The sequence below is a fragment of the Chinchilla lanigera genome, unplaced genomic scaffold (genome assembly GCF_000276665.1).
Source record: "Chinchilla lanigera isolate Chin_1 unplaced genomic scaffold, ChiLan1.0 scaffold00018, whole genome shotgun sequence".
Lineage (NCBI taxonomy): Eukaryota > Metazoa > Chordata > Mammalia > Rodentia > Chinchillidae > Chinchilla > Chinchilla lanigera.
This window is the reverse complement of record NW_004955419.1, coordinates 11,467,907-11,484,177: the sequence shown is the minus strand read 5'-3', so window position 1 is coordinate 11,484,177 and position 16,271 is coordinate 11,467,907. Positions and strand designations below refer to the sequence as shown.

The window sequence follows — 16,271 nt, the reverse complement described above, 5'->3', positions numbered from 1 at the left end:
TACATACTATATATATAGTATATACATTAATTGATTGAAAATAATATATATGTTCCTTTGTTGGGAAAGGGATGAATAAAATGTGAAATATTCATATGATAGAATAAAATAGGCCTAAAATTCATAAGTAAGTTTTGAGAGTGGAACCACATTAAAGATTAGAAAGAAAGCACTAACTTGGAAGTACTTCTACCAAATGTTTGTCCAATCTTAACAATGACTCAGTTGTCCTATCCTTGTCTGACATAATGCATTTCTTGGTTTCTTGTGTAGCTATGTGATTTCTTGACTAATATCTGCACACGTGCTTGCTGTAAAACCCTTATTCCCTGCCTTGTCCACTATTTTGTCTCAGAGTGCTTAGCAAATAGCAGTGATCCAATCAATATCATTTGAATGAATGAAGAAGTCACTAAATGAAGTGACATTTGGATATAATCCTAAGTTTGAAAATTCCTGCTTATCTATAAATGCTTCCTATTTCTCATCTGTCACTGACTCTGTGTGTGTATGCGCGCGCACGCGTGTGTGTCGTAATAGAATTAATTTTCTTTGGTAGATCATTTGGGGGCAAATGATCACAGTCTTATAGTCTTTGTCATTAGTACAGGTCTGAGTACGATTTACATATTTGTTCTAATATAGTCTGCTTGGCATTCAAGCTGTTAAATCAAATCTCTTAATTTGCCCCCAAATTCTCTAAGCTCTATTAATTCCAGACAACTTATCAGAAGTAAATATTTTGAGGCTTTGCATTCCTCTCACTCTTTGCTTCTCTTCTTTCTACAGTACCTTCCAGATCCAATATCAAGCTAACTCCTCCAGGATTTGTCCCTAGGCGTATGTCTCTGTCATGTCTACCACCAAAATATTCCATCAATTCTTTCCTTAACAGCCCTGAGCATCACTTCCGCATTAGAAAGTGATCTCCTGGAGCAGATGCTTGTCTAGTTATCCCTGCTTTCTGTTGTGGTACCAAGAACAAAACAGGTGGATAAGAAAGGTTTGTTAAAATGAATTGAACTTTCCAAACTCTCATAACATTATTTTTTTTCCTGTATCTTTTTCTAGGTCTGTCGAACCAAGGTGATTGATCTCAGTGAAGGCATCTCCCAGCACGCCTGGTACCCTTGCACCTTCAGCTATCCATACTCCCAGCTGGCTCAGACCACTTTCTGGCTCCAGGTAAGCCCAAGTCTTGGCGACATCTTCAGCAGTGGGCCCCAGGAAGCACTGGCTGCCATGATGATGTAATCTCAAAATGGTTTGTCCATGTACTAAGCCTATTTAGTTGTAAGGGCAGGGAACAAAACAGTATGTGAAGTGCTTCATGGAATAGATTCCTTAACTGCTCCACTCTTGAACAGGCAAAGAATTTGGCTGGCTTTCATCTGCCTGAAGTTTTTATTGTTATTTAAGTCCCTTAAAAGCTATCTTTTCCTCCCTGACGTCTTTCCTGGTTTCCACAGAAAGAAGTGACTATGTCCTTCCTTCCAGCTCTGCACATTGGGCCACCTGTTGGATGGCACCTGTCACATGGTATTCCAAAGCTGGTGTGAAATCTTCATAACTGGTGTTGATTTTGATGTATATGTCACTGACCTACTTTGAATCCCATGGTTCTCAGAAGTGCAAGGGCCGTGTCTTACTTAGCTTTGGTTCTTCACACAGAAGGTGGTGTGGAAACAGGATGTATAAGAAATATCATGCAGGGTCAGGGATATAGCTCAGTGGCACAGAGCCAGCCTGGCAAGCATGAGGTCATGAGTTTGATTCCCAGTACCAAAAAAATAAATAAATATCATGCAGTTTTTAGTGTGGTTTGAATGTGTACCAGGCCCTATACTTGACACTTTATTCTTATTGTTTTACTACAGTCTCACAGTAACCCTGTTAAGATCACTTTTTTTCCTTTAATCCACTATTAGAGATGAGAAAAGTTAGGTCCAGAGCAGCCTGGCCATCCTTGCAGTGTCATGCAGTCAGGTAGGAGCAGAGCTAAGCCTGGAACAGCATTTCTAACTCCTAGGCCTGTGCCTGTCACTGTGAGACTTCACCCGTTTCCTGTCCAATCTATGGCTCTTAATGAGCAGCATAAGTCCAAAAACGGGGGAAGATTGTCCTCCATCTACCACCATAGCTGCTTGCCTACCGCATGACTGAGAAACTGAGTGACTCTCCACGTCTTCTCCATTTCAGGCATATTTCTCTCAGCCCATGGTTGCTGCAGCTGTCATTGTCCACCTGGTGACTGATGGGACATATTATGGGGACCAAAAGCAAGAGACTATCAGCGTGCAGCTGCTTGACACCAAAGATCAGAGCCACGACCTAGGCAAGCACGTTCTCTTGGCATGGCTTGTTCACGGGACCTGCTTCCACGCTTCTGCAGTGGGTGGTTGTGAACATCCGCTTGGAATGTCTTCTTCCATTCCCTTTTGTCTTTCCTGTTTCTTTACACATTGACATTCTAGTTTTCTTACTAAAGATGTGGGTGTATATTCAGACAGAACCTAAATAGCCAGGTTTCAGAATCATCACCCTCTAGCCAGAGGGGTCTGTGAAAACCCCCTCCATGGTGATTGTGTGTGTCCAACACAGCTTCCAGAGAAGATCCTTGTGGGAGAAGGACAAGAAAGTTTTCTACTGGGCTCAGGAATGGAGAGGCAGGTGAAGAGGCGCATGCTACCTGCTGAAACACTGCCTTGATCACAGAGCTGAATCAGAGAGCCAGGGACAGAACTGTCACTTGTACCACCCTTGCATACCCACCTGCGCCATGGTGTTAGGAATAGCCCAACCCCAGAGCTAACTGCCACAGTTTGAATTTCATACCTGCCACTCACCCACCGTGGGAGGTTACACAATTTTCACCCCTTCTCAGTGCCTTGCTGTCTTCATATGCACGAGAAGAACAGTGATGCGCACCTTACCATCAGCGCTAGATGTTCCTTGACACTGTTGTGACCACACCCAGCATGGGGCCTGGCACTAAGAGCTCCCTGTTAGCACTGAGGAATCCCAGTTACACCCTTTCTTTTCCAGTCTGCCCTGGAGAACTCTGGGTAGCCCTTCAGAGTGTTTGGAATTCCGGGCCAGCCCTAGAGCCTGGGCTTCAAAGCTGTGCCCGCACCATTCCCCAGAGAGCGCCTTTCAAAAACCCATAAGAAGCAAGCAGACAAGGGGTCATGGTGGGGTCAGATTGAAGCTGAGAGAGCAAGGAGGATTTTTGTTTTGTTTCGTCTTTATGTTTGTTTATTTAGTCAGTTTTAAAGGCAAGGGGAAACATATTAATAAGGAAGAGAAAGCAAGCCCCTCTGGAGTTTTCTGGATTCCTGGGAAATTTCCCTAAGTGAGAAATAAATATTTTCATAGTTGTCCCGGCCTTGCGAAGGGCTCTGAGGAGAGGTTTCTCAGGAGAGCGAGGAGAAGTCTAGTTCCACAGGAGCTGTCTGGATCCTGCTTCGGGAATCTGAGGCTTCTGCCTTTCCTTGTTCCTCCCCACCGTGTTCGCCTGCCTCAGCATCCTGGAATTCCCAGGAACAGAGAAAGGCGCCTGCTGGGCTCATGGCTTCCTGCATCTGCAAGGGAGAATTCTTGTACCCTAGCAGCCTACCAGGGCTCTTATGGGCATTATGCCATTTTGTAGATGTTAGGTTGGAATTTCAGCCAGTTTTCCGGAGTGCTGGTCAACAGGAAGATGCTAAGCCAGCGTTGACACCCAAATCCACCAAAGCCAACTTCTGTTTTGCCAGCTCCTTCCAACTTTCTCATTCCCTTTTGCCCCACACCCTTTCTGTGTCATTGTTCTCCTGACTCTCTGTGCTGCTTCCCAAAGCCTAGGGACTTTCTGCCTCTTCTAAGCAAGACTTGAGTACTCTTGCCTGGGGCAAGCTTGGCATTGGTGCTCAGTCTGTGCCATGGCCCTGTGGCACTCCAGTGTCTGCCTCCTGCTCTGCGTATGGGCCATGTAGGCTCTTACCCCTCAGGCCTGCTCCAAGTTTCCAGATTGCAGGCAACAAAGTTTTTTGTGTTTGGTTTTTGTTTTTTTCTCATACCCTCGAAGGGGCCTGTTGCTAAGAATTGATTCTCTCACCTTTATGACCATCTAAGCAGGCAGCCTGAAAACTACCAGCTCAGACCATCCAGCCCTATGGCAATGTGGGAGGGAGCTGAGGGCCAGGGATGCTAGCCTGAGGGGTGGCCGCTTGCGAGAGGGAGAGGGGCTGTGGGCACTAGGTGAAGGGAAAGCTGAGGGGGCAGGGAGGCAGGAGGATTGGAAAGATTTGGAACCAAGAAAAAAACAGCAGACAAAGAAACTTTCAATCAAACTCAAAATCCCCACTGGTCGCCCAATGGTGCTTTTGTGCAGTGACATGAAAGGGTCTGGGGGCTTCAGGAAGGGCCCATTGGGGAGGGCGTGACTGGCCTTGAGTAATGAGCCTGGCCCCTCGGCCCTCTGTCTCCCCTGACAGGCTTCCATGTCCTGAGCTGCAGGAACAATCCCCTGATTATCCCTGTGGTCCATGACCTCAGCCAGCCCTTCTACCACAGCCTGGCGGTACGTGTGAGCTTCAGTTCGCCGCTGGTTGCCATCTCGGGGGTGGCCCTGCGCTCCTTCGACAACTTTGACCCTGTCACCCTGAGCAGCTGCCAGAGAGGAGAGACCTACAGCCCTGCGGAACAGAGGTAAGGCATCCTGGGCCCGCTCATCCGGTGCCATTTGTAATCACATGGAAACATGGAGGTTCTGAGTTTGAGTAGCTGTTTGCGCGCCTGTAAAAAATCTGCATGTTTCTCCCTTCTCCGTCTTCTGTCCTTTGACCAGCTCGGCCTTTGGGCTTGAAAAACCAAGAGTCCCTGAATTCATGGGATGAGTGAGGGACGCATGGTAGAAAGACACCCTGCTTCCCCTAGCCTTACACAGAGTTGGCAGTGGGATACAGAGTGACCTGGAAATGGCAGTGTCTTTCTCTGGGGCTCAGGATCCCTACCTGAACAAAGAGAAGGCGGGTGGATTTGCTCTTTCAGCTCTCAGTGCTGGAATATGCAGAGTTATAGATGGTACAGGCAGAAGGCATTGTCCTCTTAAATCAAGGAGGATGGAGTGACACCAGTATCTGGTTCATCACAGTTCACTCTGCATTTAAGAGGTGGGTGGAACCTCCCTGTCTTCTGCAGATTTAGCCCCAGAGATGGCCCCATGGCCTGGGAGCCTCTCTTTTAACTGCATGCTCTCACTCCAGAAAGCACTTTTGACTTGGCATTTGTGAATGTAGCTCTTTTTGAGGTAGAAGGAAATGGTGTTTCCGGGAGAGAATATGAGCTTTGGTACTTCAGTTTGACTTTCCAAAATACCACTTCTCCCATGTGTGCCCTTGAACGCATCACATCACCTCCCTTTTTCAAACCCTCAGTCTTCTATTTTGGAGGACGCAGATAATACTCTCTTTCTCACAAAGTGGTTGTGAGAATTAATTACTGCACTGTGCATACAAGACAGTGCATTGTGCCTAACAATTTACAAAAGCATTGTCATCTATGATATCTGTAAAGAATATTTACAGCAACTTTGCAGTGATGGTGGTGGTGCTTCTCTGCATGGAATTCCATGCTGTTCTTAAAGTCAGAGCTGGAGGAAGCCTCAGAGGTGAGCTAGGACATCTAGCACATACAAATCTTGGAGTTACTATCCAGGATTTCAGGGCCCAGTCAGGGGAACAGTGGGAGTTTCCCTGTATCTCTCAAGTTTGCGTAATGCGATCCAGAAGAGGGGGGAAAGGAGTTGTTGTAGTGGTGGGCTTTGCAGAGTGAGACCCTCCACAGGGTGACTGAGCCCTTCCCTGCCCACCTGAAGGCATGGAGAAGAAAAGGGAGAGGGAAAGGGGACCCCAGCCTTTCCCACGCCCCTGCTCCCACAGAGGACATAAAAGGTGGTTGCAAAATCCACATTGTTTTGCACCCGCTGTCTCCAGCTTCTGTTGTGCAAAGTCTGTCGCAATCATTCCCAGGCAAGAGCTCCTTAAATATCACTCATTGTCATAGTTCTCTCTAAGAGGGCTTTTTTATCCCCGGCTCTGCAGACTCTATAAAAGTAAGTTAATTCTCCGAATACAGGGAAACAATGTTGATGGAAAAGACAAGTCCATAAGATTTTTCTACAGTGTGATCCCTCTCTTAGCCGGCCATCCAGACCATCCACAGGTTCACTGAAGACTGCACCAAGTTCTTTGGATTCTGATTTGACCATTCCTGTGCCCTAAGTTAGTAGTCAGAAGTGTCGTACCTCGATCTGTGTGTTTGTGGAGTCCTTTGGTGCAGCAGGCATGATGAGCAGGGTCAGAGGGTTGCCCTGTCTCTCTGTGGCTGTGGCCAAATTGTCCCCTCTCTCTAGGCCTCAATTTCTCAGTCTACAAATGGATGATGATAGTTTGCATGTTCTCTGTGGTTCTTTCCAGTTGTAACTATCTTTGATTCTTAAGACAGTTACAACTGGGTCAGTTACTGGATCAGACAGTCACAACCCCTATTCAGAGCATTACCTTATTTCATTCTCACACCTTTTCTGGGGAGCGTCTGAGAAATGCGGTGAGTGAAGGACATCCAGGCAGGAAGATGCAAAATCCTGCTTCGTCTGCCCCCGAGAGTCATGTGCTGCCCAGTGCATCAGGTGTAAGGAGGGGAGAAGAGGGATTCTCAGGGATGGTCACGTGTGAACATACATGGTCACGTGTGAGTCAAGGGCTGGAGATGCAGCCCCAAGGGCCTTGGCTGGTTTCTCTGGGAGACTGCACAGACTGAGGAGGGATAGCTAAGCCTGAGGGGCTGGGGCACCTCTTCCTGAATGCCCCAGTAGGGAAAAGACAGGAGCGGTTCATGGGAAGCTGCAGAGGCATTTACCAAAACAGGCCAGATTCTGCAAATGTGCAAATGCATTGACAAAAACAAAGAAGGAGGGGAAAAAAAAGCAACCATGGCACAAAGCCCTGGGATGTTTTTCTTCATCCTCAAAATCACCAAAGGAAATAGCATCACTTTTATGGCACAACTTTCAGCTGGTTGTAATCAGAAAGTCCCACCTTTCTCTCAGCCATTTCCCAGGTAGCAAAAGATGCTGTGTCCTCTGTCCCTTCCCACCTCCCATCTGCACCCTTTCCTCTCCTCCTCCTGCAACTCTTCCCCTCCTGCTCCACCCTGTCCATTCTCTTCCTTGCCTTCTCTCCTCCTCCCTGTCCTCTCTCCCCACTCTCTCTCCTCCTTTTTCCCTCCCTCTCTTGCCCACCCTCTTCTCCTCATTGTCCTTCTCTTCTCCTGAGAGCAGTGTGGTATCCAGTGGGCTGCCAGGGGAGAAGCATTGCTATTGCAAAATCCATGTAGGCCGTGTGTTCTGAGTAGATTCAAGGGTCTTCCGTCTGTCCCTGTGCAGTACTTGGTATGAAATCTGAGGTCCAAAAAAGCAGGATCAGATTTCAAATGAGAGATCCAGCTGTGGAATTCCAGTCAAATCCCAACTCCGTGCCCAATAGGGAGAGAGGAAATGAGGGACAGAAAGGTGGAGTTGAGGAAAGTAAGAAGATTCATTAATGAAAAAAATTTGAGTCATGATGTTGAGCACATCCCCAGCATGTTTATTACACACACACATGCACACATGCACACACACACCAATACTTCTCTCCAATCTCATGATTCTAAACAGAAATTGAACAATTTTATTGTTAAATTCAATAGATCCTATATTTAGAGAGTTATCTTCCTTTTCTCTCTTCCTGGCTTCCACTCTCCTTTTCTCTCTTTCTTTCTTTCTTTCTTTCTTTCTTTCTTTCTTTCTTTTTTTCTTTCTTTCTTTCTTTCTTTTTCTTTCCTTCCTTCCTTCCTTCCTTCCTTCCTTCCTTCCTTCCTTCCTTCCTTCCTTCTTTCTTTCCCTATACTTCTTTTATTTTTTGCATTCTCTTTCTTCCTCTACCTCAAACTCTTTCACCTTTTCTACATGCTAACACATCCAGACAGAAGAAACACTGACTGATAGAAAGCTAACTTTAGGAAGGTCATTTTGGCTAGATGTGGTGGTGCACGCCTGTAATACTAGCACTTGGGAGGCTGAGGCAGGAAGATCATCACTAGTTTGAGCCCAGCCTAGACTACAGAGTAAGTTCAAGGCCAGCCTGAACTACATGAGAACTTGTCTCAGAAAAAAAAAGGAAGGCCATCTTTGGTGAGAAACAAGTTCTTTACGCGGTAGCCAGCATGGCGTTATCACTTCTCGGCCTTTTGGCTAAGATCAAGTGTAGCCAGCCTGGTGTTGACTGTGGTTTGTGGGGGACTTCAAACTGAAGCCAAGCTTTCCTATAGCCTGTGTGCTGCTAGGACCCAGGTGTGGAATACCTCATTAGATGACTACATAGAAATCCACATATGGAGTTCTGAACACAGAAGAAAGGTGATTATGGCCAAAAACTACAGATTTCTCATTGTTCCCCACAACTTCTTCCGGCAAAGAAATCATTGTGTTTGATTTCTCCCCACAAGTTCCCCAACCAGTAAAGAAATCAGTGTGTCTTAGACCATGGGCTGGAAATCGCTGCTCTGGGGGATATTCTGCAGCTGGAAGCACTGTCCCTGATCATGTGTGTCTTTGACCGTGCCAGATACTGCCTTATTTTCTCTAAAGTATTGCTCAATTCTAACCACCATCAGAGATCCACCAGGTTTCCTATATCCCCATATCCTTGTCAATAACTGAGATTCCCAAAGTCAAATTTTTCCCATTTCAAAGAGCTTTAACATTATATAACTCTGTCATTTGTCTTTATAAAACCACGACACCTAAAAGTTGAGATTCTGAAAGAGTCCCCAGTTCTACATCCTCACTTGAAAGGAAAGCCAGGGTCCAGGCAAGGGAAGAGAGGTCCATAGTCACCCAGTAAGCTTCGGGTGGAATCAGCCTTTGTATCCATTTTTCAGGAATCACTTCTTCTTCCTCTTCACCAGGGGTTTCAAGTCTGGTGTCCAAAAACATTTTGATGGTAGTTTATTTCTCACTAATTATCTTCTTTAACTAATTTCTAACATTTAAATATCAAGAGAATTGATGTTAAGAACCACGATTCTTCATTGAACCCATTAAAGAAATTAGGTGCTGTGAAAGCAGCAGGCCTGCTAGGCCTCCTTGGTCCCAGCTTATCTTACCTTTCAGCTTACCAGGTCCCCTTGTCTGCCTGGACCCTACAGTCCAATCAGTTTGTATCTCCTACTTTTCAAAACCTTGGCTATCTACCACACTGCAGTGCTGGATCTTAGAAATCCACAGTAGAAGAGTCAGTTAGGGTCATGTGCCCCAGTAGCCTCATTTTTTGACTGAAAACATGAGGTCCAGTTATGCTAGCTCTTTTTCAGTCTCATTTCCCAAATGACCTGCAAACATCATCTCCAGGGCAGTTTTCCTTTTATTTTCCAGTGTTGGACGTTCTGTCTTTTTTTGTTGCCTCCATCTGAGCAACCTGAGGTAACTTAGACATCACCTGAAGTCATAAGCTTCATTTCTCCACAGCATAACTGTAGCAGGCCACAGGAGTTAAACCAGGAGTCAGAGGACAAGATTATGAGAAGAGCCTCCATTGGCCCTTTAGCTCTGGCTTCATCTTGGTTCTAGCACTGCCCAGTGTGTCTTCTGCTAGGCACAGTTGGTGTCCATTTCATTTAGCAGTGGGAACGACAGTTGAGGGATTAGTTGGTAGCATAAGATTCTCTATGGAATTTGCATCTGTAAACAAATACATGAAAAATAAATTACTAAAGTATTTTTTTTAGCTCTGTGTCAGGTCTCCACCCTTGCCCAGGTGTGAGAACTGGATGGATCAAATTATCTGTATCTCTTCCCCTATGCATCCAGTCAGCCACTTTCCTTTAAGAGTGTTTTATTTTTTTCCTTATTTTGTTGTTCTTCCTAAACATCCATTGCTCCTTCCCCCCATTAAAAAATCAGAGCCTTTTCTTTTGTCTTGTTCTTGTTTTTGTTTTTGTATTTCAGAAATGACAGGGTTGTCACTGGGAGTTATGTGGGAGGGCCAGCTGGGGTAATGTTTATCATTTTTGGACATTGTTTTCACCCAACCTTTTTCAACCAACAGGATAGCAAAGGAAGGAGCAGGGAGTTAGGGAACACACTGGAAGATCTCCATCCAGATTCTGTCCAGGCTGAGTGCCCTGGGGCAAGCCATTTCAAAGTCATACTCCAAATGAGAATAATGCCACTACCTCCAGGAGTTAGTGTGTGTTTGCAAATAAGGTGATGTAAGTAAAACACCATGGCTCATGCCTGACACACATTATCTTCAGCTTCCTTTTCTTCCTGTGTGCAAGTCTGCACACCATGTGCAGACAGATGTGCTAAAAACCCAATAATGCCTCACTCCCCATAGTGTGTTCTGGAAGACACTAGTCCTAAGAAATACCCCTTGCAAAAAGATTTCAGAGTTTAAGGGTAATTTTCACCTTAGACCCTTCTGGACATGTGAATGTGTATTAGAATTTTGAATTTTCTGAGAGGTTTCACAATATAAAAGTTGATTGGTCTCATTAATCCGATTGCTGCCTGTGCTCATCTAACTGAGGGACCTTTTGGTGACCAGGGCATAGTTTCCTTTTCTTGCAGAAAAAGACAGAGCAGAAAGACAAATTTCTCATGAGGCTTCATAGCTTCCAAAGCATTTCTTCCACATCTACCTTTTTATTCATTGACACGCATACTCCATTCTGTTCTGGATCTTCGTACCTGCTCTAGAATCTGCCAGGAACTCTCTCCACCTCCAATTTTTGTAAAACTGATTCCTGCATTTCATCCAGATCTTAGCTCGATGTCCCTGGGTTGTAGAGCCTTCTACAGACTGTGTCCTGCCCCTTCCCCAGAACAATCATCCTCTACAACTTCACTTCATTGTAATGTCATTACTGTGTGCATCACTATCTGAAAGGGCCCCCCCTTCTCCCCACATGTCCTTCCTTCTTAGATACCCGGGATGCCACATACCTTACTGGTCCCCTCCGGCAGAATTTAGTATTCAGTGAGACCCTGTCAATGTCTGTTGAATAGATGACCAGAGAGGTGGCAATTCATCCTGCTGACAGTTCCAAGAGATAAATCATTTTATTGCTTCCACTTCACAGAGGAGGCAACTGAGAGCCTTAGGATGTTTTATACATTTCAAAGTTTACACAACTGATAAACGGCAGAGCTAGAACTTGAACTTAGATGTCCTCAATCAATATAGCACCGTGCCTTTTCCGTTTAGGGAAATAAAGTGCTTCAGTTTTTCATTTTCCTCTGAAGAATAACTTTAACATGCACAGAACAAGGAAAAAGTACTGTTTTGTCAAGAAAAGCTCCAGGGCCCAGAGAAGAAAGTCCTCTTTCCCTCTGGATCCTCACAGGGCAGGCGCGCTGGAGCCTTCTGGGAGTATGGAGCAAGCAAGAGTATCTAAACTCGAAGGCACAGGTCAGAAACAGCTTGAGAGCTGGTAGTAGCTTACGGAATAAATCTATTTAAATTGGAACCATGTGGCTCCTTCCCCCAGCACTTAGACAACATGAACAAATGCATTGTTTCATGTCAAAGCCCTTGTGTTGACACCGTAGTCACAACCTCTTTAAGAGCTCCACACGCTGCAACGCTGAGGGCTCAGGAGCAGGGAGAAGAGCGAGAAGGAACAGAATGAGAAAAGCCCAGCAAGTGTCACTTGGTGTCAGTCTCCCTGTGTATAGCGAGGGTGTATGGGGAGTGTATAAAGCCTCCGTGGGGAAGGTCTGGGACCAAAATTAAATGTTCATGCTTCCCTGAGCATTTAAGAAAGTGCGTTTGCTTGTCATCTGTTTTGGAGGCTTTGAGCTCCTTTGTCTTCCCCACTTTGTTTCTCACTGTACTTGGAGCAGCAGGCAAAGCGTGCAGTGTGCGTAAGCACGTCCCAGTGACGCGCTTAGTGGAGAATTGTGAAGCAGCCACCATACATCAGAAAGTTCTCCCAAAGTCGGAGATGCTAGATTAAAACCAGAAAGTAAACGACTGAAGTTTTGGATGCAAATGTAGCCATGTGTGCATACTACAGGTATCGAGGCAGACACCATCAGAGAGGCGACAGTCAGAGAAAAGTATCCCTAAGAAGCTTTCTCTGTTAGAAATCAACACCTCAACCTCAGCGCAATACTTACGAGCCTTCATTTGTTTCTTGTCATTTGGCAGTGTCTGCTGTGTAAGGCATTTTTTTATTCAAAATGTAATGTTCACGAGGTGAAACAGACATCTCTGCCCTCAAGGATGCCATAGTCTACGACTGTGGGTCAAGGTTAACAATAAGGACTTTTGGGTCGCACATGTGGGTGAGAACTTATACGAGTAACTTAATCTTACTGGGCCTCCATTTTTTCCAATTGTAAAATGAGTAACACTTAGCTCAGAGACTTATTGTGAGGCTGGAATGAGCTCATGTATATAAGCAGTGAGTGAGTAGTAACTAATATTACCGAGTGTCTGTATAACTGTAATGTAAGAGGAAAGAACCAAACACAGGAATTTCATATGGTTTCTGTTTGCACTGCTAAGGATTAGCACCCATTCCAGGAACTAGTGGACACCCAGGGCCTGTGTTTTTGTTGCACCTAGCATGGGGCAACTTGTGAGAGCTGTCTTGTTAGAGACAAGAAGGCAGAGGGCTTATGAGGGAGCTCACCTAAGGACACAAGCGAAAGCTTTGCACAGAAATTTACTTATAGCTTAGGCTTGAAGAAGGGGTAGACTTCAGGCTGGAGGAAAAGTGGGCAATAGCAGAAGCAGCAAGGGGCAAGGCTCGATCTCTGCCTGATGTCCCTAACAATTCATAACTCACTTTGCAGTCTTTATAGAAGACTTCTAGCTCATCCCTTCAGTTGAGTTTAACAGTTCTGTGCTGCTAGCTGTATTTGAAGATATGCTGAGCTCAGAAAGGGGATGTGGTTGCCCAAAGTTGCACAGCTTTTAGGTAATGGGGGATATGTATATGTATACATTAGTGACCAATTACTGAGTGCTTAATATGTACCAGGTATTCTGCTGTGTTTATCAGGAATTAACTGAATTTGTTCTCCCATGACCCTCAGAAATGAATACTCTCATAAAATATAAAGAGGTTTCAACCCAGTGTGCCTGGTAATACATATTTATTATAATCCTAATGATTCTCATTTCATAAATCAGGAAACTGAGGTTCTAGCACTTTGGAAACTAGATAACATACCAAGCTTGCAAGTGGCATGATTTGAATCCAGATCATCTGTCCTCATAATTTATACTTTTAATGGTAAACTTTAACCACGGCCGCCAGTCTTTTCTAACCCAAGCAACACCCCTTCCTTTCCTCAGTCTCAGCCTCCTGAAATTTTGGTGAGGCTCAGTCATTATCCCCCTCTGGAGTGTAATTGTCTGTGAGAACACATCCCCTTACCCTCTCATTTTTTCCCTTCTCAGCTGTGTGCACTTTGCCTGCAAGGCCTCCGACTGCCCAGAGCTGGCCGTGGAGAATGCTTCTCTCAATTGTTCCAGCAGCGACCGCTACCATGGTGCCCAATGCACTGTCAGCTGCCAGACTGGCTACGTGCTCCAGATACAGCGGGATGATGAGCTGATCAAAAGCCAGGTGTGTGTAGGTGCTGAGCACAGAGCCTTCTTCTGGCTGAGGGAAGCATCATGGGTGTGGAACATGTTCTCTACAGAATCTTCAGCCCTGAAAATAGTGCTATCAAAACAGTGCTTCCACATAATACATATAGTAGATCTCTCTCTCTTTCCATCTCTCTCTCTCCTTCTTCCTCTCTCTACCAACACACTCATGAATAAATCAAGCAACCAACAAATTAATCTAGACTCTCAAGAGAAGGATACCTGTACAGTGTGTTCCACATGTTATACACATCAGTGTCTTTGTGTAAGTTGTAGATCTGCAAGAGGATGAGATCTAAAACAAAGCTCTTACAATTAGGATGCTGCCATAATTGAATAGGGTGCTTTACGAAGAGGTGAGCCCTCTATGAGGTGCTCATTCATTCAGTCATTCAGTCATTCAGTCATTGCAAAGCATGTTCATCACAATTCAGATGCTGTTCTAGGTTCTAGAGGAAAGGACACTATTAAGTAGACCTGGTTCCTACTCTCAATGAGCTTAGTTGCTGGTGGGGAGAAGAGATGGACAGCTCATGAGCAGTTACCCCACAGAGTGATATATATATATACTATATATATATATACTATAGAGGGAAGTGTAGGGTGCTGTGGAAGCCCAGTGGGATTCATGGGAAGTGTTCTAGAAGTAACATAAAAGCTGAGATGTAGATAGTTAGGCAAAGGGTAGGAAGGAGAGACAATGCTCTTGCACTGGCAGGAAAAGTATGTGGAACTCCCTTGGTGAGAATGAGCATGCCACAGATGGAACTTTTACATTTTGTAAAGTCACCCAAGTCCTGAGGTTAGAGCTAGGTCAACTGGAACAGGACCTGCCAGCTTGGTCAGGAAGTTTGGGGCTTATCCTCAGGGCAACAGGGAATTACTGAAGGGCACACTGTGATCAGATCATATCAACAGAGGTACTTCTGGCTGCCCATGTGGCTTGGAGTCCAGCAGGAAGGGGAGCAGTAGAAATCAGCAGTGGAGCACGTGGGAGATGCAATGAGTTCTGTGTGCAATGAGGAATAGTAAATGAGCTTGAATGATGTGGCAGAATGTTGTTTCAGCCAGATGTTGCTTTAGTGTCTCAGGTGAGGAGTGGGGAAATGGGACAAGTTGGCAGTACAAGGTCCTTCCAGCCCTGAGGGATTTGAGGATTCCGAGCTGTGTTGCTGGATGCAGATTTTTCAGGGCTCTCCCAGTTGATTTTGCTTCTGCACTCCAAGTATACAGGCACATTCTTCATTATTGGGTATGCCTATTTGTACAGAGCTTCTGGGCTTGCTAGTCTAAGACACCTACTTCCTTCCGTGTGTCAGACATGGCAGGTCTGACCTCCTGTGGAAACAATTAAGCTGTTTTGGCAGTGAAAGACCACTACTCCCTTTGATGTGTGTTTAATAGAGGAAAATGTCCTTTACTTTTAAAATCCCAGATCAACATTTGGCATTCCCAATACTATGGGATTTGGCAGCTTTCTCTTTGAATGGAATCCTGTGGGCCACCAGGGGCCGTCATTCCCTTAGCTCCATAGCATGGCCTCACCCTTCCACCTACACAGCCCTGCCATCTTCTAGTTTAGTCCATATCTCTGCCAACTCTCTCATTTTTTCCAGACTTGTTTCTTCTTCGTATCTTTTACTCCTAACTATTGAGCCACCAAATCTCAGAATAGAGAGTGGATGATAGAGCAATTCTCAGATTCACTCATTTTACCAATAGGAGAACTCAAATAAAGGAAAAGATTTGAATGTGGTCTGATACTATAAAAGACAAATATTCATGTGTTTTGCATCCAAAAGCAGTACCTACTGTATACCAAAGACTCTATTAGGCTCCTAGTAGCCACCTCCAATGAAAGATAACCAAGATCCACACCTGGGTCCACCCCATTAATGATACCTCAGTCTTTTTGGCAAAGAAGTCACCATACTTAGGGAGGTCCCTGGATTCCAAACTCTCATCACAAAGGTGGACTAATGATCTGGGAGGCTCTGTAAAGGACAGATAATAGCATAGCTTTGGGTTCATGTCCCACCTACACTTATCCAGGTGTTTATCACACAATCTCCCTAAGCTTCAGGTTTGCACCTTTAAATGGCAACTGAAATTTCTGATTTGTAAAGTTGTTGACATGATTTAAAGTGAGCTTATGTTAAGCACTAAGCCTTGGTTTCCTGGTGTTTAGGCAAGACTGAGATGCCACTTGTGGAAGAAGTGTATTTTTCCACGTCTTGGGCCTGGCCTGCTGTCCCTTACCGTGCCTATCTCTGCTTTTTAGATTGGACCCAATGTCATAGTGACCTGCACAGAAGGCAAGTGGAACAAGCAGGTGGCGTGTGAGCCAGTGGACTGCGGTGTCCCCGATCACCACCATGTCTATGCCGCCGCCTTCTCCTGTCTGGAGGGCACCACCTTTGGCAGCAAATGTTCCTTTCAGTGCCGTCACCCTGCACAGCTGAAAGGTATCAAGAGTCTTTGCTTCCGCTCGGCCTTTCTTTGTCTGTAGGAAACCTAGAGACTACTTCTAGGCCCTCCTTCTAGGTCTCAAACACCAAGGGTTGGGCCAGGTTATGTCTGTGT

At 45.3% G+C, this 16,271-nt stretch overlaps 1 protein-coding gene across 1 annotated transcript in view; it reads left to right on the top strand.

The window, feature by feature from the left end:
* The window catches only part of Pappa (pregnancy-associated plasma protein A, pappalysin 1), a gene marked incomplete at both ends in the record, with an annotated part of 230,329 nt that overhangs the window by 161,817 nt on the left and 52,241 nt on the right, over positions 1-16,271 (top strand). Inside the window, 5 exon segments of the mRNA XM_013513305.1 lie at positions 1,072-1,185; positions 2,200-2,335; positions 4,476-4,689; positions 13,497-13,665; positions 15,970-16,153. Of these exon segments, the coding sequence (XP_013368759.1) occupies positions 1,072-1,185; positions 2,200-2,335; positions 4,476-4,689; positions 13,497-13,665; positions 15,970-16,153 (817 nt within the window).